The sequence below is a fragment of the Watersipora subatra genome, chromosome 10 (assembly GCF_963576615.1).
Source record: "Watersipora subatra chromosome 10, tzWatSuba1.1, whole genome shotgun sequence".
Lineage (NCBI taxonomy): Eukaryota > Metazoa > Bryozoa > Gymnolaemata > Cheilostomatida > Watersiporidae > Watersipora > Watersipora subatra.
In genome coordinates this window covers 7,640,497-7,668,066 of record NC_088717.1, presented here as the reverse complement: position 1 = coordinate 7,668,066, position 27,570 = coordinate 7,640,497, and the positions used below count along the sequence as shown (strand labels likewise).

The 27,570-nt window shown below is 34.4% G+C and overlaps 1 protein-coding gene across 1 annotated transcript in view; it reads right to left on the bottom strand.

Annotated features, from left to right (window-relative positions):
- The window catches only part of LOC137406159 (alkaline phosphatase-like), a 41,313-nt gene that overhangs the window by 3,252 nt on the left and 10,491 nt on the right, over positions 1-27,570 (bottom strand). The window contains exons 4-8 of the mRNA XM_068092689.1: positions 8,219-8,393; positions 5,223-5,395; positions 3,741-3,845; positions 2,396-2,636; positions 1,020-1,181 (exon numbers count right to left, since the gene is read on the bottom strand). Coding sequence (XP_067948790.1) covers positions 1,020-1,181; positions 2,396-2,636; positions 3,741-3,845; positions 5,223-5,395; positions 8,219-8,393 — 856 coding nt within the window. The remainder of the gene's footprint in view (positions 1-1,019; positions 1,182-2,395; positions 2,637-3,740; positions 3,846-5,222; positions 5,396-8,218; positions 8,394-27,570) is intronic.

The following is a 27,570-nucleotide window of genomic DNA, read 5'->3' as shown; positions in this document are numbered from 1 at the left end:
AATATGGTCAGTACTAATTTGGTCAGTAATAATATGGTCAGCAATAGTATGGTCAGTAATAATATGGTCAGTAATAGTATGGTCGGCCATAATATGGTCAGTAATAATATAGTCAGTAATAATATGGTCAGTAATAATATGGTTAGTACTAATATGATCAGTAATAATATGGTCAGCAATAGTATGGTCAGCAATAATATGGTCAGTAATAGTATGGTCGGCCATAATATGGTCAGTAATAATATGGTCAGTAATAATATGATCAGTAATAATATGGTCAGTACTAATTTGGTCAGTAATAATATGGTCAGTAATAATATGGTCAGTATTAATATGGTCAGCAATAAATAATATGGTCAGCAAAAACTTTTGCTAAGTTTCAGCAGTAAATTTGGTCCATTGTTATTATTATTATCATTATTCTGTCTCTATTTGTATTTCTCAACTTGCCTTAGCTGATGTTGAATTTCATTGGAGTGAGCAACCCCTCAAACATGGAGTATGATGTCTACTTAGCTTACCACTATCAGAGGCTGTGTGTGTTTTTAAGAGCCATTGTTGTACAAACAATGGCTCTTTGGTTTTAGCTAAACATGTCAGAGTCAATTGATAAGAGAACCTCGATGACTAGAAACATATCCAGTTGCCGAGGGCAAGTTAAGGTTGAATACCATTCTTGCTACCACCGGCAAGCTTTCTTTGGGGATTGAACCCCAGTCTATTGTTTACAGGTCAGACATGCTAGTCTATTAGGCCATGACTGCTAACTTCATAAAGTTCAATCACTCATAGCAAAAACAAACTCTTCACCACATTATAAGCTTTACACATGCATAGCATTATCTGTTATCCCATCTTCTGTACCGGCATCATTTTAGGTCTTTTAAAATAACTTCAAGCTAACAGTTTTTAGAGGATGAGTAAGCAGTTGTGATAGTCGATGCTCTCATGCATTTTTAAAGATGCCTTGCAAAGGCTTTTAGTAAACTAACTGCAAAAATGTGAGAACTATTTTTTACCTCCAAAGGAGAAAGCGTGACTGTGATCTGCAGAGACAATGACCAGAGTATCATTAGTTGAAGTCATGTTCACAACTGTGCTGACTGCATCTTCAAATGCGAGTCCTTCCTCTAACGCCATTCGGGCCCTGTTCTCATGATGTCCAAGATCAATGTTGGCACCTTAAACAGTGTTGTAACAGTCTATATCATATAACAGCCCAGCCAACTAATAGATAGGCATAATAGCACTTCAGTGATTGTATCACATTTATTTGTATGGTAGAAATTAGACAACAAATATATTTAGCTATGTTTTGCGAATTGTTCAAATAAAAGCAAAACTAGTTAAAGTTTATCCCTTAGAATCTACTTTGCAGATAAAAACTGTCATATAAGTATATTGAATTATATATTTTCATAAGATGTTACCATATTCATTTTAATTTGCTCTACAGATAAAATAACTCTGAAAGACCTTTGCTATAATAAGATTCATGTCCACCCGTCTGAAGCCACAGTTGAATGTTGGGAAAAAGATAGCATGGCACAGGATTCGAACTCATATATTCAACTTAACAGCCGGGCACATTGCCATCTGCATCACGCGGCTACCATTTTGTATTGCCAAATCTCCTATGATCTCTGAAAGCACACTGGACTGCCGGGTAATTATTGTTTTTTAACTTAGAGACAAGTGATTAAAAGTGTTGAATTTGTGGCGAATGACAACCAACGATCCAAATGTAAAAGTGGTAAAGGTTTTGCTACATAACTCTAGTTAGGTAGTTGAATAAGTCAATTTTCACATGAGAGTGATTTAAGATCTGATACTTTTCTTGTCCCCACTACTGACCTTTACTAGAATTGAACTTTAACCTGCGTTTTAGAGGTCAGGCTTTCTAGTGAAATTTGGCTGCCGCTGCTCCCAGCAATAAAGGTATGTGGCCCAATTTAGTATAATTTACACTAGTTGAAGTCGAATCTAATTTAGTTTTCTTATTTTGTAAATAATAAATTTTTCAATTTTTTTTTAGCTTTTTCATTTTCACTTACGAAGCTGCAATGCTTCAAGGTAGTTTGAAAATCATGCATTTTTTGCTAATTGTAGCGCTGGTCCTTTTAGTATCTATAATTTAAAAACTAAAAAAAAATTAAAGCATTGTTGAATATTGTTTAAGCTTTATAGCATATATAAAACACAGTCAAGAAATGCATAAATATGTACTTATTTACTCAAATGCAATGCTGCCAGAAACTGTAAAAGTTGTATGGTAAAACTTCTTTCCTAGTGCTAAATATTGCTTGAAGCTAACTATGTACATGTATGCTGAAAGAAAAATTGTTTCACAAGAAATAAACAATCAATAAGTTGTTCTGTTAGTTTCACAACAAACCTTCAATGAATAAATAAAAGCCCTTTTCATTTTTTCTGAGTATTTCGATGGCTTTTTTGGTCATCTCTGCTATAGATGGCTCCTGATTAGTTTTTCTTCTTTCTGTTTCCTCTTGAACTCTGTCGGGTTCAAACATTCCAAAAAGATAGTCTGTGTTCTCAGGAGTCGCTGCATCAAACTCTGCCTGGTCAGTGACATAGCGAGCTTTTCTACCTTTAGCACGCTGTGCTGTTTGCCATTGCTGCCGGTAACAGAATTATTGAACATTATTATTTGTTATGAGCCTTACAAAAATTATTTGGTAACATTCAACTAAAGATATTATAACATGGCACTAGCAGATATAAATACAGCCGGTATTCTCTGTAAATAACAATATTTATAGTGAACATGTTTGTTAGACTTTTGGGTACAACTCAGAACTTTGACAGTATACACCTACCTAACTCTTTGCTCTGACGGTAAATTAATTGGAAAGAAGACAACTTCAAATTTCTGAACAAGTCCTTAATGCTTGAGAAAGAGCCAGCAAAATATGCATACTTTGACAAAAGCAATGCTTTTAAACAAATGCGCAAGTAAAATATTTTAAACCAATCAAAACACTAGAACCTCATCAACCGTGTGACATGATGATTAGCTTGCCTATAAGCAGTCTTTTTAAAAGAATATGCAACATGAACCATAACTCCTAAAATGTAAGCAATGGTACACTTCATTAAATGTATTAGCAAAACTTATAACTGAATATTATTATCATGTTGTTAGGCAAACAGTATAAAATATTTTGGGCTGAATGTTTTATAACCGAAGGTGTAGGGAGCCTGTTGTTTTGATGTCGTTGTTTGGAGTGCAGCTCAGAGGAGCGCATGCGTTTTACATACTCCACAGAAATATCTTTAGAGCGTTTATTGACAGAACGCTGAAACTTATCTTACAGTATTATAGTTGCTCTAGTAGCAATTTGAGACTCGCTAACTTTTGTGTAAAGAAATGTTTCTATATATAATAAAGGGTTATAAAGGATTATTCTTTAGATATTTTGTAAGTTGTCTGACATATACAGCTACAATTTTACTTGAAAATGATATAAATTTCTCCTCTCTCTTTTTTCACCATCTTTTTCTATCCTCTTTCTCCACCTAATTTCTTCCCCTCTTTCTCTACCTAATTTATCCACCACCTTTCTCCATATAGTTTCTCCATCCTCTTTCTCCACCTAGTTCCTCCACCTTCTTATTTACCTCCTTTCTCCATCCAGCTCTACCCTCTTTTTCACTCAGTTTCTCCCCACTCAAACTCCACTTTCTTACTTACACCCTTTTTTCCTTAACCTTTATCTTACCTCTACAAGATTCTTCCCATCAGTTCTGAAACCTTTACTACTAGCGTTCCTTGGATCAGACATATAGTTTGGCAAAAAGTACTGCCTGCCTCCTCCAAGAATTACCTAAAAGTACGTTATTGCTCAAAACTATTAGTCGTCTCATAGTATTCTGATTTAAAACTGCAAACAATAAATCAAAAAGATTTGACTTTTTAATTTTTGTTGAAAAAAGATCATGGTTTTTCCAACTTTGGCTAGTTCTATAAAACTTTATCAGTCCCGGCATGATTTTACCACTGAAATGTTTTGCGCATGCTGCTAACGAGAAATTCTTTTTACTAGTATTGATGAGCAGTAATGGACAATTTATATACGAACTAAATGTCCTGCATTGCACGGGTAATAAAACAGGTGATAAACAGTAGTAGATAATGTAGTGTAAAGGTAATGTAGTAGGTAAAGTAATGAAGGTAATGTAATGTTTATAAGCTGTTTTTTATTTGTCGTGCAACGCAGAAGAATGATAGAATAATGCTTGCTTTCACATGTAGTTTTATGTGAAATATTCTGCCTATTTTTTATTTTTTATTGCAAAAAACCTAGTACACCTTAATGAACTTGGTATTAAAAATGTATTTACGTTGCTAAGTTATTTTATGTTTGTTCAATTTGCAATCTCTATCATATAGCATTTTTATCTATCAGCCAGTAAAAGCATGTCAGCCATTTTTGGTAAAAAGAGTACCTTAGCAATGAGAATTGTTGAGTTTATACAAACATACCATGACTCTGATTTTATCATCTAATTTGGAAATTATTTCATTTGATATATTTTATTACTTATCAACTGCAATTATTTTTGTTATTGTTTAATAATAAATTAAATTAAAGAAAAACAGAAAAAAAAAACAATGGGGCAGATAAAAAATAGAAAAAAGCCGTTAGTGCTTATAGCAGGTCAATTGATGTTTTTTGCTCCTACCTGATAAGCATAGAGTTAGAAAAAGAAGCATAGAAGTAGGAAAATGGAATATAAAGTTAGGAAAAGGAAGCATAGAGTTAGGAAAATGAAGCATAGAGTTAAGAAAATGAAGCATAGAGTTAAGAAAATGAAGCATAGAGTTAGGAAAATGAAGCATAGAGTTAAGACAATGAAGCATAGAGTTAAGAAAATGAAGCATTGAGTTAAGAAAATGAAGCATAGAGTTAGGAAAATGAAGCATAGAGTTAAGAAAATGAAGCATAGAGTTAGGAAAATAAAGCATAGAGTTAAGAAAATGAAGCATAGAGTTAGGAAAATGAAGCATAGAGTTAGGCAAATGAAGCATAGAGTTAAGAAAATGAAACATAGAGCTAGAAAAATGAAGCATAGAGTTAGGGAAATGAAGCATAGAATCACAGATGTCATTATTGGCCTGTCTACAAGCATGAGTTATTTTGATAACCTAAACACTGCCAGTAGCTCTCAAATTCCATTAAATTATTTTTAGCGAGCCTAACCTGTATATCGAGATTGTCCTCTACAAGCTGTCTTGCGATGTCCTTGCACAACTCTCTATTTCTTGAAGAGGGATCAACTTCAGTCGTCCAGCCCCTGAACGCCGCATGAGCGTACGTTCCCGCAGGAGAGGCGCCGACAACGCTATCAGTCGTAATTATCCCTACAGACTTCCCTGAAATTTACAGGAATGTTAATACCACCAGATTACTATGGAATATGATGGTATTAATGATGGTTTCATGTCTTCCTTCGAACATCATACTAGATATGACGTTCAGAGTAGGAAAAGATCTGTAGACATGCTATTGTATTTACAGTATCTAATAAAATAGTTGCGATACGATCGTTTCATAGAGCACTTCAGACCACATTTGTTATTTCAATATATTTGTTGTCTCTAATTCTAATACTATGAACATTTATATATCAGTGTAATTTTTTGACTTTAAAGGAATCCAACTCATCTAGTTTCAAAATAAAATTTTAATCTCCTCTCCATTTAGTGAGCAATTTTCATTGTAACTCCAAAGTTTAAGGAGATGATGGAAAGTCAAATGCTGGAGGTTACTAATAGCTAAATCAAATACCATGTATCAAAAACTAAAGCTAATTTTCTGAGCTAAACGACCCTTGTCAGGGCTCCCATATTACAAAGAGTTGTTAAAGTCTCTACAAAAAAATGAAATTCAGGAGTTCCGATCAGAGAAATGTTTTTATTAAAAATGAGACAATTTGCGATACTATGCTTACACAGTACATAAACTGAAACATATGATGGTGCATGTGATAATGTATGTTGGTGTCTTGGAATAGAAAATGATGTTTCTCATATTTGTGGAAGAATAAACACTATTATTCTAGGCATACTATTGATATCAAAAGTAATAAAAACAATGTGCAACGGGAGGCACCAAAGAATTTGTAAGCTTATATTCTGTGATAGGCATTTTAGTGAATGATTTTAGAAAAATCAATCAATTTTTGTGCACAACAAAGCTAAGGTCACATTTACTGCAGTATGATAATCATCAGTGATCCCTTCTACGTCAATGCAAAAAAATTGGCCAATAGCATCCAGAATTTAATCTTCTGTAATTTTACATTTTTCTTTTGGTTTAAATATACTGTACCTATTTTCGTTTGCCCATTATTCATGATACCATTTCTTTCCTTTAAAATGCTTCTCTTTGATAATTTTATTTGTCAAAGTCAAAACTAGACGAAACATGCATTTTAATTCGTGTGTGTTAATAGGTGGTTGGCGCACTGCTTTTGGTGGCAAGTTTATTAAGCAACTTAACTGCTCAAGTACATCATAGTATCTTCTACTAAGTTTGCCTAAACTGTGATCAGACCTCTTATGTTATGTTAGACATGTAACAAAAGTAAATAAAAGTGAAAAGAAAGAATTTTGTAATAAAACTAATTGAGTCATAATTTTTAAAATAGAAAGAATTCATTGCGTTACACCAAACCTGCTAAAAGTAGCATAAAATATAAAAGTACATAAACATGTAGACTACAACTTATCTGGAAACCTTAATTTTTCTTTGCTACAAATCCATTTTGCAGTGCGACTTGTCAGACGTGTTTTTTACCATTATACATAAAGGATAACTAACTACTTGTAAAGATTCATATATGATACAGCCTGATCAGAGAACAAGAGATAGAAAGCTAGCTTTTCTAACAAATGAGAGTGCACAGACCTCATAGACATCTAGTAGATATACACGTAGCTGAACGTGATATGATCCTTATTTTATTTCGCAGCTCTTATGAGTGCAAAAATATAGTGATGTGAAAATAAATGCAGTGGAACAAACATAATTAGATTCCTCAGGTTCGGTTCACCGGCAAGAAAAAATTTCTCAATTTGGGACTAGTTTGTAATTGTGAACCGCAGGTAGAATTGTGTGGCGGAGATCGATAATGCAATTTGATCGCTTGCTGCCATTTGTTTCTTGGACTATTAATGAACAAAGCTATTTAATTCCGCGTTTTCACTCATTCGTTATGATAGTTTAGTTTTGCTCATGAAATTTCCGCGAGAGGACGACTCCGCAAAAACGCGAAAGTTAGATGAGGCGAATACATAAGTGTCCTAGGGTACTTATAAAGATTTCTACCGGTATATAATACGGTCTGATCAGAGAACAAGAGCTAGAAAGCTAGCTTTTTTAATAAACAAGAGTGCATAGACCTCACAGACATCTAGTAGATATAGCTGAACCTGATATAGTCCTTACTATAATGGGTTTCATGTTCTTCCTTTCGTCTGTCCAAATCAACATTAAGAGTGTTAAAAAAAAGTTCGAAGACACGCAACGAGCAAAAGAAAAAAGAATGCCTTCCACAGAATTTGAACTCATGGAAGATGATAGAAATGCATGCACAATACCACTGCACTACTCAAGATGCTTTGCTGCACTATGAAATAATTATGACAATATCGGTTACCCATGACGATCTCTCACAGTGCAGAGAACGGGCTGGCCTACTAGTATGAGCCTACTAGTATGAGCCTACTAGTATAAGCCTACTAGTATGAGCCTACTAGTAGGATATAACAAGATATGATTAAAGCATGGCTGTGAATTGTACACTACCTTCATTGAACAGTCAAGGTTAAAGTGTTTCCCCAGACACTATGTAGCCTCAAGACATATTGTACTTACAAATACTAGTGCTTCACTGTGTTTCTATGCTTTGAATGGGTGTGGAGCTGCTTCGACTCTGAATCTTAAAAACGGTAAAACCCGAATACGTTCGATGCCATTTTGCTTCGCAAAATTTATGTTAAGGCACTCGCTATGAGAAGGCGAGTCTAGTAAATTTTGTTTTGAAAGATGCATCACAAATCTTGGAAAGACCCATATGCGTAGTGCAACTCCGGGATCATTGAAATGGTATGGTGCAAGTTGGTCAGCAGCAGGCAACTCCGAACCAATTTGAAACATGGAAACTAGTGTATGTTGGTTAGTGGAATGCTGACCCGCTTCTAGAGCTTGCTTGAGAACAGATGAAACCTTGGCTGCCTCTACAGTAGAGCAATCTTTGCGTACTACGGTGTCATCAACCCCTAACATCTCATACTTGGTCTTTACTCCACAGTTGAAAGCTGTTGAACTGGCTGCAGAGTCAGTTGTCATCATGTCTGTGCTGTAAGTCTGATGGATAAAAAAGGGGTATGTACAATTTAGGGGGATAGAGAGAATGAACATACAATGTTTATGGCTGATGGGTAGAGACAATATATGTCGAGTGTTATATGACTGGTTGATAGAAGTAATGTATGTCAAGTGTTGTATGACTGGTTGATAGCAGTAATGTATGTCAAGTGTTGTTTAGCTGGTTGATAGCAGTAATGTATGTCAAGTGTTGTATGACTGGTCGATAGAAGTAATGTATGTCAAGTGTTGTATGACTGGTTGATAGCAGTAATGAATGTCAAGTGTTGTATGACTGGTTGATAGAAGTAATGTATGTCAAGTGTTGTATGACTGGTTAATAGAAGTAATGTATGTCAAGTGTTGTATGACTGGTTAATAGAAGTAATGTATGTCAAGTGTTGTATGACTGGTTGATAGAAGTAATGTATGTCAAGTGTTGTATGACTGGTTAATAGAAGTAATGTATGTCAAGTGTTGTATGACTGGTTGATAGAAGTAATTTATGTCAAGTGTTGTATGACTGGTTGATAGCAGTAATGTATGTCAAGTGTTGTATGACTGGTTAATAGAAGTAATGTATGTCAAGTGTTGTATGACTGGTTGATAGAAGTAATGTATGTCAAGTGTTGTATGACTGGTTGATAGAAGTAATGTATGTCAAGTGTTGTATGACTGGTTGATAGAAGTAATGTATGTCAAGTGTTGTATGACTGGTTGATAGAAGTAATTTATGTCAAGTGTTGTATGACTGGTTAATATCAGTAATGTATGTCAAGTGTTGTATGACTGGTTGATAGAAGTAATGTATGTCAAGTGTTGTATGACTGGTTGATAGAAGTAATGTATGTCAAGTGTTGTATGACTGGTTAATAGCAGTAATGAATGTCAAATGTTGTATGACTGGTTGATAGAAGTAATTTATGTCAGGTGTTGTATGACTGGTTGATAGCAGTAATGTATGTCAAGTGTTGTATGACTGGTTGATAGAAGTAATGAATGTCAAGTGTTGTATGACTGGTTAATAGAAGTAATGTATGTCAAGTGTTGTATGACTGGTTGATAGAAGTAATGTATGTCAAGTGTTGTATGACTGGTTGATAGAAGTAATGAATGTCAAGTGTTGTATGACTGGTTGATAGAAGTAATGTATGTCAAGTGTTGTATGACTGGTTGATAGAAGTAATGTATGTCAAGTGTTGTATGACCGGTTGATAGAAGTAATGTATGTCAAGTGTTGTATGACTGGTTGATAGAAGTAATGTATGTCAAGTGTTGTATGACTGGTTGATAGCAGTAATGTATGTCAAGTGTTGTATGACTGGTTGATAGAAGTAATGTATGTCAAGTGTTGTATGACTGGTTAATAGCAGTAATGAATGTCAAATGTTGTATGACTGGTTGATAGAAGTAATTTATGTCAAGTGTTGTATGACTGGTTGATAGAAGTAATGTATGTCAAGTGTTGTATGACTGGTTGATAGAAGTAATGTATGTCAAGTGTTGTATGACTGGTTAATAGCAGTAATGAATGTCAAATGTTGTATGACTGGTTGATAGAAGTAATTTATGTCAAGTGTTGTATGACTGGTTGATAGCAGTAATGTATGTCAAGTGTTGTATGAGTGGTTAATAGAAGTAATGTATGTCAAGTGTTGTATGACTGGTTGATAGAAGTAATGTATGTCAAGTGTTGTATGACTGGTTGATAGAAGTAATGAATGTCAAGTGTTGTATGACTGGTTGATAGAAGTAATGTATGTCAAGTGTTGTATGACTGGTTGATAGAAGTAATGTATGTCAAGTGTTGTATGACTGGTTAATAGAAGTAATGTATGTCAAGTGTTGTATGACTGGTTGATTGAAGTAATGTATGTCAAGTGTTGTATGACTGGTTAATAGAAGGAATGTATGTCAAGTGTTGTATGACTGGTTGATAGAAGTAATGTATGTCAAGTGTTGTATGACTGGTTAATAGAAGTAATGAATGTCAAGTGTTGTATGACTGGTTGATAGAAGTAATGTATGTCAAGTGTTGTATGACTGGTTGATAGAAGTAATGTATGTCAAGTGTTGTATGACTGGTTAATAGAAGTAATGTATGTCAAGTGTTGTATGACTGGTTGATAGAAGTAATGTATGTCAAGTGTTGTATGACTGGTTGATAGAAGAAATGAATGTCAAGTGTTGTATGACTGGTTGATAGAAGTAATGTATGTCAAGTGTTGTATGACTGGTTAATAGAAGTAATGTATGTCAAGTGTTGTATGACTGGTTGATAGAAGTAATGAATGTCAAGTGTTGTATGACTGGTTGATAGAAGTAATGAATGTCAAGTGTTGTATGACTGGTTGATAGAAGTAATGTATGTCAAGTGTTGTATGACTGGTTGATAGCAGTAATGTATGTCAAGTGTTGTATGACTGGTTGATAGAAGTAATGTATGTCAAGTGTTGTATGACTGGTTGATAGAAGTAATGTATGTCAAGTGTTGTATGACTGGTTGATAGAAGTAATGAATGTCAAGTGTTGTATGACTGGTTGATAGAAGTAATGTATGTCAAGTGTTGTATGACTGGTTAATAGAAGTAATGTATGTCAAGTGTTGTATGACTGGTTGATAGAAGTAATTTATGTCAAGTGTTGTATGACTGGTTAATATCAGTAATGAATGTCAAGTGTTGTATGACTGGTTAATAGAAGTAATGTATGTCAAGTGTTGTATGACTGGTTGATAGAAGTAATGTATGTCAAGTGTTGTATGACTGGTTGATAGAAGTAATGTATGTCAAGTGTTGTATGACTGGTTGATAGAAGTAATGTATGTCAAGTGTTGTATGACTGGTTAATAGCAGTAATCTATGTCAAATGTTGTATGGCTGGTTGATAGCAGTAATGTATGTCAAGTGTTGTATGACTGGTTGATAGAAGTAATGTATGTCAAGTGTTGTATGACTGGTTGATAGAAGTAATGTATGTCAAGTGTTGTATGACTGGTTAATAGAAGTAATGAATGTCAAGTGTTGTATGACTGGTTGATAGAAGTAATGTATGTCAAGTGTTGTATGACTGGTTAATAGAAGTAATGTATGTCAAGTGTTGTAAGACTGGTTGATAGAAGTAATTTATGTCAAGTGTTGTATGACTGGTTAATATCAGTAATGAATGTCAAGTGTTGTATGACTGGTTAATAGAAGTAATGTATGTCAAGTGTTGTATGACTGGTTGATAGAAGTAATGAATGTCAAGTGTTGTATGACTGGTTGATAGAAGTAATGTATGTCAAGTGTTGTATGACTGGTTAATAGAAGTAATGTATGTCAAGTGTTGTATGACTGGTTGATAGAAGTAATTTATGTCAAGTGTTGTATGACTGGTTAATATCAGTAATGAATGTCAAGTGTTGTATGACTGGTTAATAGAAGTAATGTATGTCAAGTGTTGTATGACTGGTTGATAGAAGTAATGTATGTCAAGTGTTGTATGACTGGTTGATAGAAGTAATGTATGTCAAGTGTTGTATGACTGGTTGATAGAAGTAATGTATGTCAAGTGTTGTATGACTGGTTAATAGCAGTAATCTATGTCAAATGTTGTATGGCTGGTTGATAGCAGTAATGTATGTCAAGTGTTGTATGACTGGTTGATAGAAGTAATGTATGTCAAGTGTTGTATGACTGGTTGATAGAAGTAATGTATGTCAAGTGTTGTATGACTGGTTGATAGAAGTAATGTATGTCAAGTGTTGTATGACTGGTTAATAGAAGTAATGTATGTCAAGTGTTGTATGACTGGTTGATAGCAGTAATGTATGTCAAGTGTTGTTTAGCTGGTTGATAGAAGTACTGAATGTCAAGTGTTGTATGACTGGTTGATAGAAGTAATGTATGTCAAGTGTTGTATGACTGGTTGATAGAAGTAATGTATGTCAAGTGTTGTATGACTGGTTGATAGAAGTAATGAATGTCAAGTGTTGTATGAGTGGTTGATAGAAGTAATGTATGTCAAGTGTTGTATGACTGGTTGATAGAAGTAATGTATGTCAAGTGTTGTATGGCTGGTTGATAGAAGTAATGTATGTCAAGTGTTGTATGACTGGTTGATAGAAGTAATGTATGTCAAGTGTTGTATGACTGGTTGATAGAAGTAATGAATGTCAAGTGTTGTATGAGTGGTTAATAGAAGTAATGTATGTCAAGTGTTGTATGACTGGTTGATAGAAGTAATGTATGTCAAGTGTTGTATGGCTGGTTGATAGCAGTAATGTATGTAAAGTGTTGTATGACTGGTTGATAGAAGTAATGTATGTCAAGTGTTGTATGACTGGTTGATAGAAGTAATGAATGTCAAGTGTTGTATGACTGGTTGATAGAAGTAATGAATGTCAAGTGTTGTATGAGTGGTTAATAGAAGTAATGTATGTCAAGTGTTGTATGACTGGTTGATAGAAGTAATGTATGTCAAGTGTTGTATGACTGGTTGATAGAAGTAATGTATGTCAAGTGTTGTATGACTGGTTGATAGTACTGAATGTCAAGTGTTGTATGACTGGTTGATAGAAGTAATGTATGTCAAGTGTTGTATGGCTGGTTGATAGAAGTAATGTATGTCAAGTGTTGTATGACTGGTTGATAGAAGTAATGAATGTCAAGTGTTGAATGAGTGGTTAATAGAAGTAATGTATGTCAAGTGTTGTATGACTGGTTGATAGAAGTAATGTATGTCAAGTGTTGTATGACTGGTTGATAGAAGTAATGAATGTCAAGTGTTGTATGACTGGTTGATAGCAGTAATGTATGTCAAGTGTTGTTTAGCTGGTTGATAGAAGTACTGAATGTCAAGTGTTGTATGACTGGTTGATAGAAGTAATGTATGTCAAGTGTTGTATGGCTGGTTGATAGAAGTAATGTATGTCAAGTGTTGTATGACTGGTTGATAGCAGTAATGAATGTCAAGTGTTGTGTGACTGGTTGATAGAAGTAATGAATGTCAAGTCTTGTATGACTGGTTGATAGAAGTAAAGTATGTCAAGTGTTGTATGACTGGTTAGTAGCAGTAATCTATGTCAAGTGTAGTATGGCTGGTTGATAGCAGTAATGTATGTCAAGTGTTGTATGACTGGTTGATAGAAGTAATGTATGTCAAGTGTTGTATGACTGGTTGATAGAAGTAATGTATGTCAAGTGTTGTATGACTGGTTGATAGAAGTAATGTATGTCAAATGTTGTATGAGTGGTTAATAGAAGTAATGTATGTCAAGTGTTGTATGACTGGTTGATAGCAGTAATGTATGTCAAGTGTTGTTTAGCTGGTTGATAGAAGTACTGAATGTCAAGTGTTGTATGACTGGTTGATAGAAGTAATGTATGTCAAGTGTTGTATGACTGGTTGATAGAAGTAATGTATGTCAAGTGTTGTATGACTGGTTGATAGAAGTAATGAATGTCAAGTGTTGTATGAGTGGTTAATAGAAGTAATGTATGTCAAGTGTTGTATGACTGGTTGATAGAAGTAATGTATGTCAAGTGTTGTATGGCTGGTTGATAGAAGTAATGTATGTCAAGTGTTGTATGACTGGTTGATAGAAGTAATGTATGTCAAGTGTTGTATGAGTGGTTGATAGAAGTAATGGATGTCAAGTGTTGTATGAGTGGTTAATAGAAGTAATGTATGTCAAGTGTTGTATGACTGGTTGATAGAAGTAATGTATGTCAAGTGTTGTTTGACTGGTTGATAGAAGTAATGTATGTCAAGTGTTGTATGGCTGGTTGATAGAAGTAATGTATGTCAAGTGTTGTATGACTGGTTGATAGAAGTAATGAATGTCAAGTGTTGTATGACTGGTTGATAGAAGTAATGTATGTCAAGTGTTGTATGACTGGTTGATAGAAGTAATGAATGTCAAGTGTTGTATGAGTGGTTAATAGAAGTAATGTATGTCAAGTGTTGTATGACTGGTTGACAGAAGTACTGAATGTCAAGTGTTGTATGACTGGTTGATAGAAGTAATGTATGTCAAGTGTTGTATGACTGGTTGATAGAAGTAATGTATGTCAAGTGTTGTATGACTGGTTGATAGAAGTAATATATGTCAAGTGTTGTATGACTGGTTGATAGAAGTAATGTATGTCAAGTGTTGTATGACTGGTTGATAGCAGTAATGTATGTCAAGTGTTGTATGACTGGTTGATAGAAGTAATGTATGTCAAGTGTTGTATGACTGGTTAATAAAAGTAATGTATGTCAAGTGTTGTGTGACTGGTTGATAGAAGTAATGTATGTCAAGTGTTGTATGACTGGTTGATAGAAGTAATATATGTCAAGTGTTGTATGACTGGTTGATAGAAGTAATGTATGTCAAGTGTTGTATGACTGGTTGATAGCAGTAATGTATGTCAAGTGTTGTATGACTGGTTGATAGAAGTAATGTATGTCAAGTGTCGTATGACTAGTTAATAGAAGTAATCTATGTCAAGTGTTGTATGGCTGGTTGATAGAAGTAATGTATGTCAAGTGTTGTATGACTGGTTGATAGAAGTAATGAATGTCAAGTGTTGTATGACTGGTTGATAGAAGTAATGTATGTCAAGTGTTGTATGACTGGTTGATAGAAGTAATGAATGTCAAGTGTTGTATGACTGGTTGATAGAAGTAATGAATGTCAAGTGTTGTATGACTGGTTGATAGCAGTATTGTATGTCAAGTGTTGTATGACTGGTTAATAGAAGTAATGTATGTCAAGTGTTGTATGACTGGTTGATAGCAGTAATGTATGTCAAGTGTTGTATGACTGGTTGATAGAAGTAATGTATGTCAAGTGTTGTATGACTGGTTAATAGAAGTAATGTATGTCAAGTGTTGTATGACTGGTTAATAGAAGTAATGTATGTCAAGTGTTGTATGACTGGTTGATAGAAGTAATGTATGTCAAGTGTTGTATGACTGGTTAATAGAAGTAATGTATGTCAAGTGTTGTATGACTGGTTGATAGAAGTAATTTATGTCAAGTGTTGTATGACTGGTTGATAGCAGTAATGTATGTCAAGTGTTGAATGACTGGTTAATAGAAGTAATGTATGTCAAGTGTTGTATGACTGGTTGATAGAAGTAATGTATGTCAAGTGTTGTATGACTGGTTGATAGAAGTAATGTATGTCAAGTGTTGTATGACTGGTTGATAGAAGTAATGTATGTCAAGTGTTGTATGACTGGTTGATAGAAGTAATGTATGTCAAGTGTTGTATGACTGGTTGATAGAAGTAATGTATGTCAAGTGTTGTATGAATGGTTGATAGAAGTAATGTATGTCAAGTGTTGTATGGCTGGTTGATAGAAGTAATGTATGTCAAGTGTTGTATGACTGGTTGATAGAAGTAATGTATGTCAAGTGTTGTATGACTGGTTGATAGAAGTAATGAATGTCAAGTGTTGTATGAGTGGTTAATAGAAGTAATGTATGTCAAGTGTTGTATGACTGGTTGATAGAAGTAATGTATGTCAAGTGTTGTATGGCTGGTTGATAGCAGTAATGTATGTCAAGTGTTGTATGACTGGTTGATAGAAGTAATGTATGTCAAGTGTTGTATGACTGGTTGATAGAAGTAATGAATGTCAAGTGTTGTATGAGTGGTTAATAGAAGTAATGTATGTCAAGTGTTGTATGACTGGTTGATAGAAGTATTGAATGTCAAGTGTTGTATGACTGGTTGATAGAAGTAATGTATGTCAAGTGTTGTATGACTGGTTGATAGAAGTAATGTATGTCAAGTGTTGTATGACTGGTTGATAGAAGTAATGAATGTCAAGCGTTGTATGAGTGGTTAATAGAAGTAATGTATGTCAAGTGTTGTATGACTGGTTGATAGAAGTAATGTATGTCAAGTGTTGTATGTCTGGTTGATAGAAGTAATGTATGTCAAGTGTTGTATGACTGGTTGATAGTACTGAATGTCAAGTGTTGTATGACTGGTTGATAGAAGTAATGTATGTCAAGTGTTGTATGACTGGTTGATAGAAGTAATGTATGTCAAGTGTTGTATGACTGGTTGATAGAAGTAATGAATGTCAAGTGTTGTATGACTGGTTGATAGAAGTAATGTATGTCAAGTGTTGTATGGCTGGTTGATAGAAGTAATGTATGTCAAGTGTTGTATGACTGGTTGATAGAAGTAATGTATGTCAAGTGTTGTATGAGTGGTTGATAGAAGTAATGGATGTCAAGTGTTGTATGAGTGGTTAATAGAAGTAATGTATGTCAAGTGTTGTATGACTGGTTGATAGAAGTAATGTATGTCAAGTGTTGTATGGCTGGTTGATAGAAGTAATGTATGTCAAGTGCTGTATGACTGGTTGATAGAAGTAATGAATGTCAAGTGTTGTATGACTGGTTGATAGAAGTAATGTATGTCAAGTGTTGTATGACTGGTTGATAGAAGTAATGAATGTCAAGTGTTGTATGAGTGGTTAATAGAAGTAATGTATGTCAAGTGTTGTATGACTGGTTGACAGAAGTACTGAATGTCAAGTGTTGTATGACTGGTTGATAGAAGTAATGTATGTCAAGTGTTGTATGACTGGTTGATAGAAGTAATGTATGTCAAGTGTTGTATGACTGGTTGGTAGTACTGAATGTCAAGTGTTGTATGACTGGTTGATAGAAGTAATGTATGTCAAGTGTTGTATGGCTGGTTGATAGAAGTAATGTATGTCAAGTGTTGTATGACTGGTTGATGGAAGTAATGAATGTCAAGTGTTGTATGACTGGTTGATAGAAGTAATGTATGTCAAGTGTTGTATGACTGGTTGATAGAAGTAATGAATGTCAAGTGTTGTATGACTGGTTGATAGCAGTAATGTATGTCAAGTGTTGTATGACTGGTTAATAGAAGTAATGTATGCCAAGTGTTGTATGACTGGTTGATAAAAGTAATGTATGTCAAGTGTTGTATGACTGGTTGATAGATGTAATGTATGTCAAGTGTTGTATGAGTGGTTGATAGAAGTAATGTATGTCAAGTGTTGTGCGACTGGTTGATAGAAGTAATGTATGTCAAGTGTTGTATGACTGGTTGATAGAAGTAATATATGTCAAGTGTTGTATGACTGGTTAATAGAAGTAATGTATGTCAAGTGTTGTATGACTGGTTGATAGAAGTAATGTATGTCAAGTGTTGTATGACTGGTTGATAGAAGTAATATATGTCAAGTGTTGTATGACTGGTTGATAGAAGTAATGTATGTCAAGTGTTGTATGACTGGTTGATAGCAGTAATGTATGTCAAGTGTTGTATGACTGGTTGATAGAAGTAATGTATGTCAAGTGTTGTATGACTGGTTAATAAAAGTAATGTATGTCAAGTGTTGTGTGACTGGTTGATAGAAGTAATGTATGTCAAGTGTTGTATGACTGGTTGATAGAAGTAATATATGTCAAGTGTTGTATGACTGGTTGATAGAAGTAATGTATGTCAAGTGTTGTATGACTGGTTGATAGCAGTAATGTATGTCAAGTGTTGTATGACTGGTTGATAGAAGTAATGTATGTCAAGTGTCGTATGACTGGTTAATAGAAGTAATCTATGTCAAGTGTTGTATGGCTGGTTGATAGAAGTAATGTATGTCAAGTGTTGTATGACTGGTTAATATCAGTAATGTATGTCAAGTGTTGTATGACTGGTTGATAAAAGTAATGTATGTCAAGTGTTGTATGACTGGTTGATAGAAGTAATGTATGTCAAGTGTTGTATGACTGGTTAATAGCAGTAATGAATGTCAAATGTTGTATGACTGGTTGATAGAAGTAATTTATGTCAGGTGTTGTATGACTGGTTGATAGCAGTAATGTATGTCAAGTGTTGTATGACTGGTTGATAGAAGTAATGAATGTCAAGTGTTGTATGACTGGTTGATAGAAGTAATGTATGTCAAGTGTTGTATGACTGGTTGATAGAAGTAATGTATGTCAAGTGTTGTATGACTGGTTGATAGAAGTAATGAATGTCAAGTGTTGTATGAGTGGTTGATAGAAGTAATGTATGTCAAGCGTTGTATGACTGGTTGATAGAAGTAATGTATGTCAAGTGTTGTATGACCGGTTGATAGAAGTAATGTATGTCAAGTGTTGTATGACTGGTTGATAGAAGTAATGTATGTCAAGTGTTGTATGACTGGTTGATAGCAGTAATGTATGTCAAGTGTTGTATGACTGGTTGATAGAAGTAATGTATGTCAAGTGTTGTATGACTGGTTAATAGCAGTAATGAATGTCAAATGTTGTATGACTGGTTGATAGAAGTAATTTATGTCAAGTGTTGTATGAGTGGTTAATAGAAGTAATGTATGTCAAGTGTTGTATGACTGGTTGACAGAAGTACTGAATGTCAAGTGTTGTATGACTGGTTGATAGAAGTAATGTATGTCAAGTGTTGTATGACTGGTTAATAGAAGTAATGTATGTCAAGTGTTGTATGACTGGTTGATAGCAGTAATGTATGTCAAGTGTTGTTTAGCTGGTTGATAGAAGTACTGAATGTCAAGTGTTGTATGACTGGTTGATAGAAGTAATGTATGTCAAGTGTTGTATGACTGGTTGATAGAAGTAATGTATGTCAAGTGTTGTATGACTGGTTGATAGAAGTAATGAATGTCAAGTGTTGTATGACTGGTTGATAAAAGTAATGTATGTCAAGTGTTGTATGACTGGTTGATAGAAGTAATGTATGTCAAGTGTTGTATGACTGGTTAATAGCAGTAATGAATGTCAAATGTTGTATGACTGGTTGATAGAAGTAATTTATGTCAGGTGTTGTATGACTGGTTGATAGCAGTAATGTATGTCAAGTGTTGTATGACTGGTTGATAGAAGTAATGAATGTCAAGTGTTGTATGACTGGTTGATAGAAGTAATGTATGTCAAGTGTTGTATGACTGGTTGATAGAAGTAATGTATGTCAAGTGTTGTATGACTGGTTGATAGAAGTAATGAATGTCAAGTGTTGTATGACTGGTTGATAGAAGTAATGTATGTCAAGTGTTGTATGACTGGTTGATAGAAGTAATGTATGTCAAGTGTTGTATGACCGGTTGATAGAAGTAATGTATGTCAAGTGTTGTATGACTGGTTGATAGAAGTAATGTATGTCAAGTGTTGTATGACTGGTTGATAGCAGTAATGTATGTCAAGTGTTGTATGACTGGTTGATAGAAGTAATGTATGTCAAGTGTTGTATGACTGGTTAATAGCAGTAATGAATGTCAAATGTTGTATGACTGGTTGATAGAAGTAATTTATGTCAAGTGTTGTATGAGTGGTTAATAGAAGTAATGTATGTCAAGTGTTGTATGACTGGTTGACAGAAATACTGAATGTCAAGTGTTGTATGACTGGTTGATAGAAGTAATGTATGTCAAGTGTTGTATGACTGGTTAATAGAAGTAATGTATGTCAAGTGTTGTATGACTGGTTGATAGCAGTAATGTATGTCAAGTGTTGTTTAGCTGGTTGATAGAAGTACTGAATGTCAAGTGTTGTATGACTGGTTGATAGAAGTAATGTATGTCAAGTGTTGTATGACTGGTTGATAGAAGTAATGTATGTCAAGTGTTGTATGACTGGTTGATAGAAGTAATGAATGTCAAGTGTTGTATGAGTGGTTGATAGAAGTAATGTATGTCAAGTGTTGTATGACTGGTTAATAGAAGTAATGTATGTCAAGTGTTGTATGACTGGTTGATAGAAGTAATGTATGTCAAGTGTTGTATGACTGGTTGATAGAAGTAATGTATGTCAAGTGTTGTATGACTGGTTGATAGAAGTAATGAATGTCAAGTGTTGTATGACTGGTTGATAGAAGTAATGTATGTCAAGTGTTGTATGACTGGTTGATAGAAGTAATGTATGTCAAGTGTTGTATGACTGGTTGATAGAAGTAATGTATGTCAAGTGTTGTATGAATGGTTGATAGAAGTAATGTATGTCAAGTGTTGTATGGCTGGTTGATAGAAGTAATGTATGTCAAGTGTTGTATGACTGGTTGATAGAAGTAATGTATGTCAAGTGTTGTATGACTGGTTGATAGAAGTAATGAATGTCAAGTGTTGTATGAGTGGTTAATAGAAGTAATGTATGTCAAGTGTTGTATGACTGGTTGATAGAAGTAATGTATGTCAAGTGTTGTATGGCTGGTTGATAGCAGTAATGTATGTCAAGTGTTGTATGACTGGTTGATAGAAGTAATGTATGTCAAGTGTTGTATGACTGGTTGATAGAAGTAATGAATGTCAAGTGTTGTATGAGTGGTTAATAGAAGTAATGTATGTCAAGTGTTGTATGACTGGTTGATAGAAGTATTGAATGTCAAGTGTTGTATGACTGGTTGATAGAAGTAATGTATGTCAAGTGTTGTATGACTGGTTGATAGAAGTAATGTATGTCAAGTGTTGTATGACTGGTTGATAGAAGTAATGAATGTCAAGCGTTGTATGAGTGGTTAATAGAAGTAATGTATGTCAAGTGTTGTATGACTGGTTGATAGAAGTAATGTATGTCAAGTGTTGTATGTCTGGTTGATAGAAGTAATGTATGTCAAGTGTTGTATGACTGGTTGATAGTACTGAATGTCAAGTGTTGTATGACTGGTTGATAGAAGTAATGTATGTCAAGTGTTGTATGACTGGTTGATAGAAGTAATGTATGTCAAGTGTTGTATGACTGGTTGATAGAAGTAATGAATGTCAAGTGTTGTATGACTGGTTGATAGAAGTAATGTATGTCAAGTGTTGTATGGCTGGTTGATAGAAGTAATGTATGTCAAGTGTTGTATGACTGGTTGATAGAAGTAATGTATGTCAAGTGTTGTATGAGTGGTTGATAGAAGTAATGGATGTCAAGTGTTGTATGAGTGGTTAATAGAAGTAATGTATGTCAAGTGTTGTATGACTGGTTGATAGAAGTAATGTATGTCAAGTGTTGTATGGCTGGTTGATAGAAGTAATGTATGTCAAGTGCTGTATGACTGGTTGATAGAAGTAATGAATGTCAAGTGTTGTATGACTGGTTGATAGAAGTAATGTATGTCAAGTGTTGTATGACTGGTTGATAGAAGTAATGAATGTCAAGTGTTGTATGAGTGGTTAATAGAAGTAATGTATGTCAAGTGTTGTATGACTGGTTGACAGAAGTACTGAATGTCAAGTGTTGTATGACTGGTTGATAGAAGTAATGTATGTCAAGTGTTGTATGACTGGTTGATAGAAGTAATGTATGTCAAGTGTTGTATGACTGGTTGGTAGTACTGAATGTCAAGTGTTGTATGACTGGTTGATAGAAGTAATGTATGTCAAGTGTTGTATGGCTGGTTGATAGAAGTAATGTATGTCAAGTGTTGTATGACTGGTTGATGGAAGTAATGAATGTCAAGTGTTGTATGACTGGTTGATAGAAGTAATGTATGTCAAGTGTTGTATGACTGGTTGATAGAAGTAATGAATGTCAAGTGTTGTATGACTGGTTGATAGCAGTAATGTATGTCAAGTGTTGTATGACTGGTTAATAGAAGTAATGTATGCCAAGTGTTGTATGACTGGTTGATAAAAGTAATGTATGTCAAGTGTTGTATGACTGGTTGATAGATGTAATGTATGTCAAGTGTTGTATGAGTGGTTGATAGAAGTAATGTATGTCAAGTGTTGTGCGACTGGTTGATAGAAGTAATGTATGTCAAGTGTTGTATGACTGGTTGATAGAAGTAATATATGTCAAGTGTTGTATGACTGGTTAATAGAAGTAATGTATGTCAAGTGTTGTATGACTGGTTGATAGAAGTAATGTATGTCAAGTGTTGTATGACTGGTTGATAGAAGTAATATATGTCAAGTGTTGTATGACTGGTTGATAGAAGTAATGTATGTCAAGTGTTGTATGACTGGTTGATAGCAGTAATGTATGTCAAGTGTTGTATGACTGGTTGATAGAAGTAATGTATGTCAAGTGTTGTATGACTGGTTAATAAAAGTAATGTATGTCAAGTGTTGTGTGACTGGTTGATAGAAGTAATGTATGTCAAGTGTTGTATGACTGGTTGATAGAAGTAATATATGTCAAGTGTTGTATGACTGGTTGATAGAAGTAATGTATGTCAAGTGTTGTATGACTGGTTGATAGCAGTAATGTATGTCAAGTGTTGTATGACTGGTTGATAGAAGTAATGTATGTCAAGTGTCGTATGACTGGTTAATAGAAGTAATCTATGTCAAGTGTTGTATGGCTGGTTGATAGAAGTAATGTATGTCAAGTGTTGTATGACTGGTTAATATCAGTAATGTATGTCAAGTGTTGTATGACTGGTTGATAAAAGTAATGTATGTCAAGTGTTGTATGACTGGTTGATAGAAGTAATGTATGTCAAGTGTTGTATGACTGGTTAATAGCAGTAATGAATGTCAAATGTTGTATGACTGGTTGATAGAAGTAATTTATGTCAGGTGTTGTATGACTGGTTGATAGCAGTAATGTATGTCAAGTGTTGTATGACTGGTTGATAGAAGTAATGAATGTCAAGTGTTGTATGACTGGTTGATAGAAGTAATGTATGTCAAGTGTTGTATGACTGGTTGATAGAAGTAATGTATGTCAAGTGTTGTATGACTGGTTGATAGAAGTAATGAATGTCAAGTGTTGTATGAGTGGTTGATAGAAGTAATGTATGTCAAGCGTTGTATGACTGGTTGATAGAAGTAATGTATGTCAAGTGTTGTATGACCGGTTGATAGAAGTAATGTATGTCAAGTGTTGTATGACTGGTTGATAGAAGTAATGTATGTCAAGTGTTGTATGACTGGTTGATAGCAGTAATGTATGTCAAGTGTTGTATGACTGGTTGATAGAAGTAATGTATGTCAAGTGTTGTATGACTGGTTAATAGCAGTAATGAATGTCAAATGTTGTATGACTGGTTGATAGAAGTAATTTATGTCAAGTGTTGTATGAGTGGTTAATAGAAGTAATGTATGTCAAGTGTTGTATGACTGGTTGACAGAAGTACTGAATGTCAAGTGTTGTATGACTGGTTGATAGAAGTAATGTATGTCAAGTGTTGTATGACTGGTTAATAGAAGTAATGTATGTCAAGTGTTGTATGACTGGTTGATAGCAGTAATGTATGTCAAGTGTTGTTTAGCTGGTTGATAGAAGTACTGAATGTCAAGTGTTGTATGACTGGTTGATAGAAGTAATGTATGTCAAGTGTTGTATGACTGGTTGATAGAAGTAATGTATGTCAAGTGTTGTATGACTGGTTGATAGAAGTAATGAATGTCAAGTGTTGTATGACTGGTTGATAAAAGTAATGTATGTCAAGTGTTGTATGACTGGTTGATAGAAGTAATGTATGTCAAGTGTTGTATGACTGGTTAATAGCAGTAATGAATGTCAAATGTTGTATGACTGGTTGATAGAAGTAATTTATGTCAGGTGTTGTATGACTGGTTGATAGCAGTAATGTATGTCAAGTGTTGTATGACTGGTTGATAGAAGTAATGAATGTCAAGTGTTGTATGACTGGTTGATAGAAGTAATGTATGTCAAGTGTTGTATGACTGGTTGATAGAAGTAATGTATGTCAAGTGTTGTATGACTGGTTGATAGAAGTAATGAATGTCAAGTGTTGTATGACTGGTTGATAGAAGTAATGTATGTCAAGTGTTGTATGACTGGTTGATAGAAGTAATGTATGTCAAGTGTTGTATGACCGGTTGATAGAAGTAATGTATGTCAAGTGTTGTATGACTGGTTGATAGAAGTAATGTATGTCAAGTGTTGTATGACTGGTTGATAGCAGTAATGTATGTCAAGTGTTGTATGACTGGTTGATAGAAGTAATGTATGTCAAGTGTTGTATGACTGGTTAATAGCAGTAATGAATGTCAAATGTTGTATGACTGGTTGATAGAAGTAATTTATGTCAAGTGTTGTATGAGTGGTTAATAGAAGTAATGTATGTCAAGTGTTGTATGACTGGTTGACAGAAGTACTGAATGTCAAGTGTTGTATGACTGGTTGATAGAAGTAATGTATGTCAAGTGTTGTATGACTGGTTAATAGAAGTAATGTATGTCAAGTGTTGTATGACTGGTTGATAGCAGTAATGTATGTCAAGTGTTGTTTAGCTGGTTGATAGAAGTACTGAATGTCAAGTGTTGTATGACTGGTTGATAGAAGTAATGTATGTCAAGTGTTGTATGACTGGTTGATAGAAGTAATGTATGTCAAGTGTTGTATGACTGGTTGATAGAAGTAATGAATGTCAAGTGTTGTATGAGTGGTTGATAGAAGTAATGTATGTCAAGTGTTGTATGACTGGTTGATAGAAGTAATGTATGTCAAGTGTTGTATGGCTGGTTGATAGAAGTAATGTATGTCAAGTGTTGTATGACTGGTTGATAGAAGTAATGTATGTCAAGTGTTGTATGACTGGTTGATAGAAGTAATGAATGTCAAGTGTTGTATGAGTGGTTAATAGAAGTAATGTATGTCTAGTGTTGTATGACTGGTTGATAGAAGTAATGTATGTCAAGTGTTGTATGGCTGGTTGATAGCAGTAATGTATGTCAAGTGTTGTATGACTGGTTGATAGAAGTAATGTATGTCAAGTGTTGTATGACTGGTTGATAGAAGTAATGAATGTCAAGTGTTGTATGAGTGGTTAATAGAAGTAATGTATGTCAAGTGTTGTATGACTGGTTGATAGAAGTATTGAATGTCAAGTGTTGTATGACTGGTTGATAGAAGTAATGTATATCAAGTGTTGTATGACTGGTTGATAGAAGTAATGTATGTCAAGTGTTGTATGACTGGTTGATAGAAGTAATGAATGTCAAGTGTTGTATGAGTGGTTAATAGAAGTGATGTATGTCAAGTGTTGTATGACTGGTTGATAGAAGTAATGTATGTCAAGTGTTGTATGACTGGTTGATAGAAGTAATGTATGTCAAGTGTTGTATGACTGGTTGATAGTACTGAATGTCAAGTGTTGTATGACTGGTTGATAGAAGTAATGTATGTCAAGTGTTGTATGGCTGGTTGATAGAAGTAATGTATGTCAAGTGTTGTATGACTGGTTGATAGAAGTAATGAATGTCAAGTGTTGTATGACTGGTTGATAGAAGTAATGTATGTCAAGTGTTGTATGACTGGTTGATAGAAGTAATGAATGTCAAGTGTTGTATGAGTGGTTAATAGAAGTAATGTATGTCAAGTGTTGTATGACTGGTTGACAGAAGTACTGAATGTCAAGTGTTGTATGACTGGTTGATAGAAGTAATGTATGTCAAGTGTTGTATGACTGGTTGATAGAAGTAATGTATGTCAAGTGTTGTATGACTGGTTGATAGTACTGAATGTCAAGTGTTGTATGACTGGTTGATAGAAGTAATGTATGTCAAGTGTTGTATGGCTGGTTGATAGAAGTAATGTATGTCAAGTGTTGTATGACTGGTTGATAGAAGTAATGAATGTCAAGTGTTGTATGACTGGTTGATAGAAGTAATGTATGTCAAGTGTTGTATGACTGGTTGATAGAAGTAATGAATGTCAAGTGTTGTATGACTGGTTGATAGCAGTAATGTATGTCAAGTGTTGTATGACTGGTTAATAGAAGTAATGTATGCCAAGTGTTGTATGACTGGTTGATAAAAGTAATGTATGTCAAGTGTTGTATGACTGGTTGATAGATGTAATGTATGTCAAGTGTTGTATGACTGGTTGATAGAAGTAATGTATGTCAAGTGTTGTGCGACTGGTTGATAGAAGTAATGTATGTCAAGTGTTGTATGACTGGTTGATAGAAGTAATATATGTCAAGTGTTGTATGACTGGTTGATAGAAGTAATGTATGTCAAGTGTTGTATGACTGGTTGATAGAAGTAATGTATGTCAAGTGTTGTATGACTGGTTGATAGAAGTAATATATGTCAAGTGTTGTATGACTGGTTGATAGAAGTAATGTATGTCAAGTGTTGTATGACTGGTTGATAGCAGTAATGTATGTCAAGTGTTGTATGACTGGTTGATAGAAGTAATGTATGTCAAGTGTTGTATGACTGGTTAATAAAAGTAATGTATGTCAAGTGTTGTGTGACTGGTTGATAGAAGTAATGTATGTCAAGTGTTGTATGACTGGTTGATAGAAGTAATATATGTCAAGTGTTGTATGACTGGTTGATAGAAGTAATGTATGTCAAGTGTTGTATGACTGGTTGATAGCAGTAATGTATGTCAAGTGTTGTATGACTGGTTGATAGAAGTAATGTATGTCAAGTGTCGTATGACCTGTTAATAGAAGTAATCTATGTCAAGTGTTGTATGGCTGGTTGATAGAAGTAATGTATGTCAAGTGTTGTATGACTGGTTGATAGAAGTAATGAATGTCAAGTGTTGTATGACTGGTTGATAGAAGTAATGTATGTCAAGTGTTGTATGACTGGTTGATAGAAGTAATGAATGTCAAGTGTTGTATGACTGGTTGATAGAAGTAATGTATGTCAAGTGTTGTATGACTGGTTGATAGAAGTAATGAATGTCAAGTGTTGTATGACTGGTTGATAGCAGTATTGTATGTCAAGTGTTGTATGACTGGTTAATAGAAGTAATGTATGTCAAGTGTTGTATGACTGGTTGATAGAAGTAATGTATGTCAAGTGTTGTATGACTGGTTGATAGAAGTAATGTATGTCAAGTGTTGTATGAGTGGTTGATAGAAGTAATGTATGTCAAGTGTTGTGTGACTGGTTGATAGAAGTAATGTATGTCAAGTGTTGTATGACTGGTTGATAGAAGTAATATATGTCAAATGTTGTATGACTGGTTGATAGAAGTAATGTATGTCAAGTGTTGTATGACTGGTTGATAGAAGTAATGTATGTCAAGTGTTGTATGACTGGTTGATAGAAGTAATGAATGTCAAGTGTTGTATGACTGGTTGATAGAAGTAATGTATGTCAAGTGTTGTATGACTGGTTGATAGAAGTAATGTATGTCAAGTGTTGTATGAGTGGTTGATAGAAGTAATGAATGTCAAGTGTTGTATGACTGGTTAATAGAAGTAATGTATGTCAAGTGTTGTATGACTGGTTGATAGAAGTAATCTATGTCAAGTGTTGTATGACTGGTTGATAGCAGTAA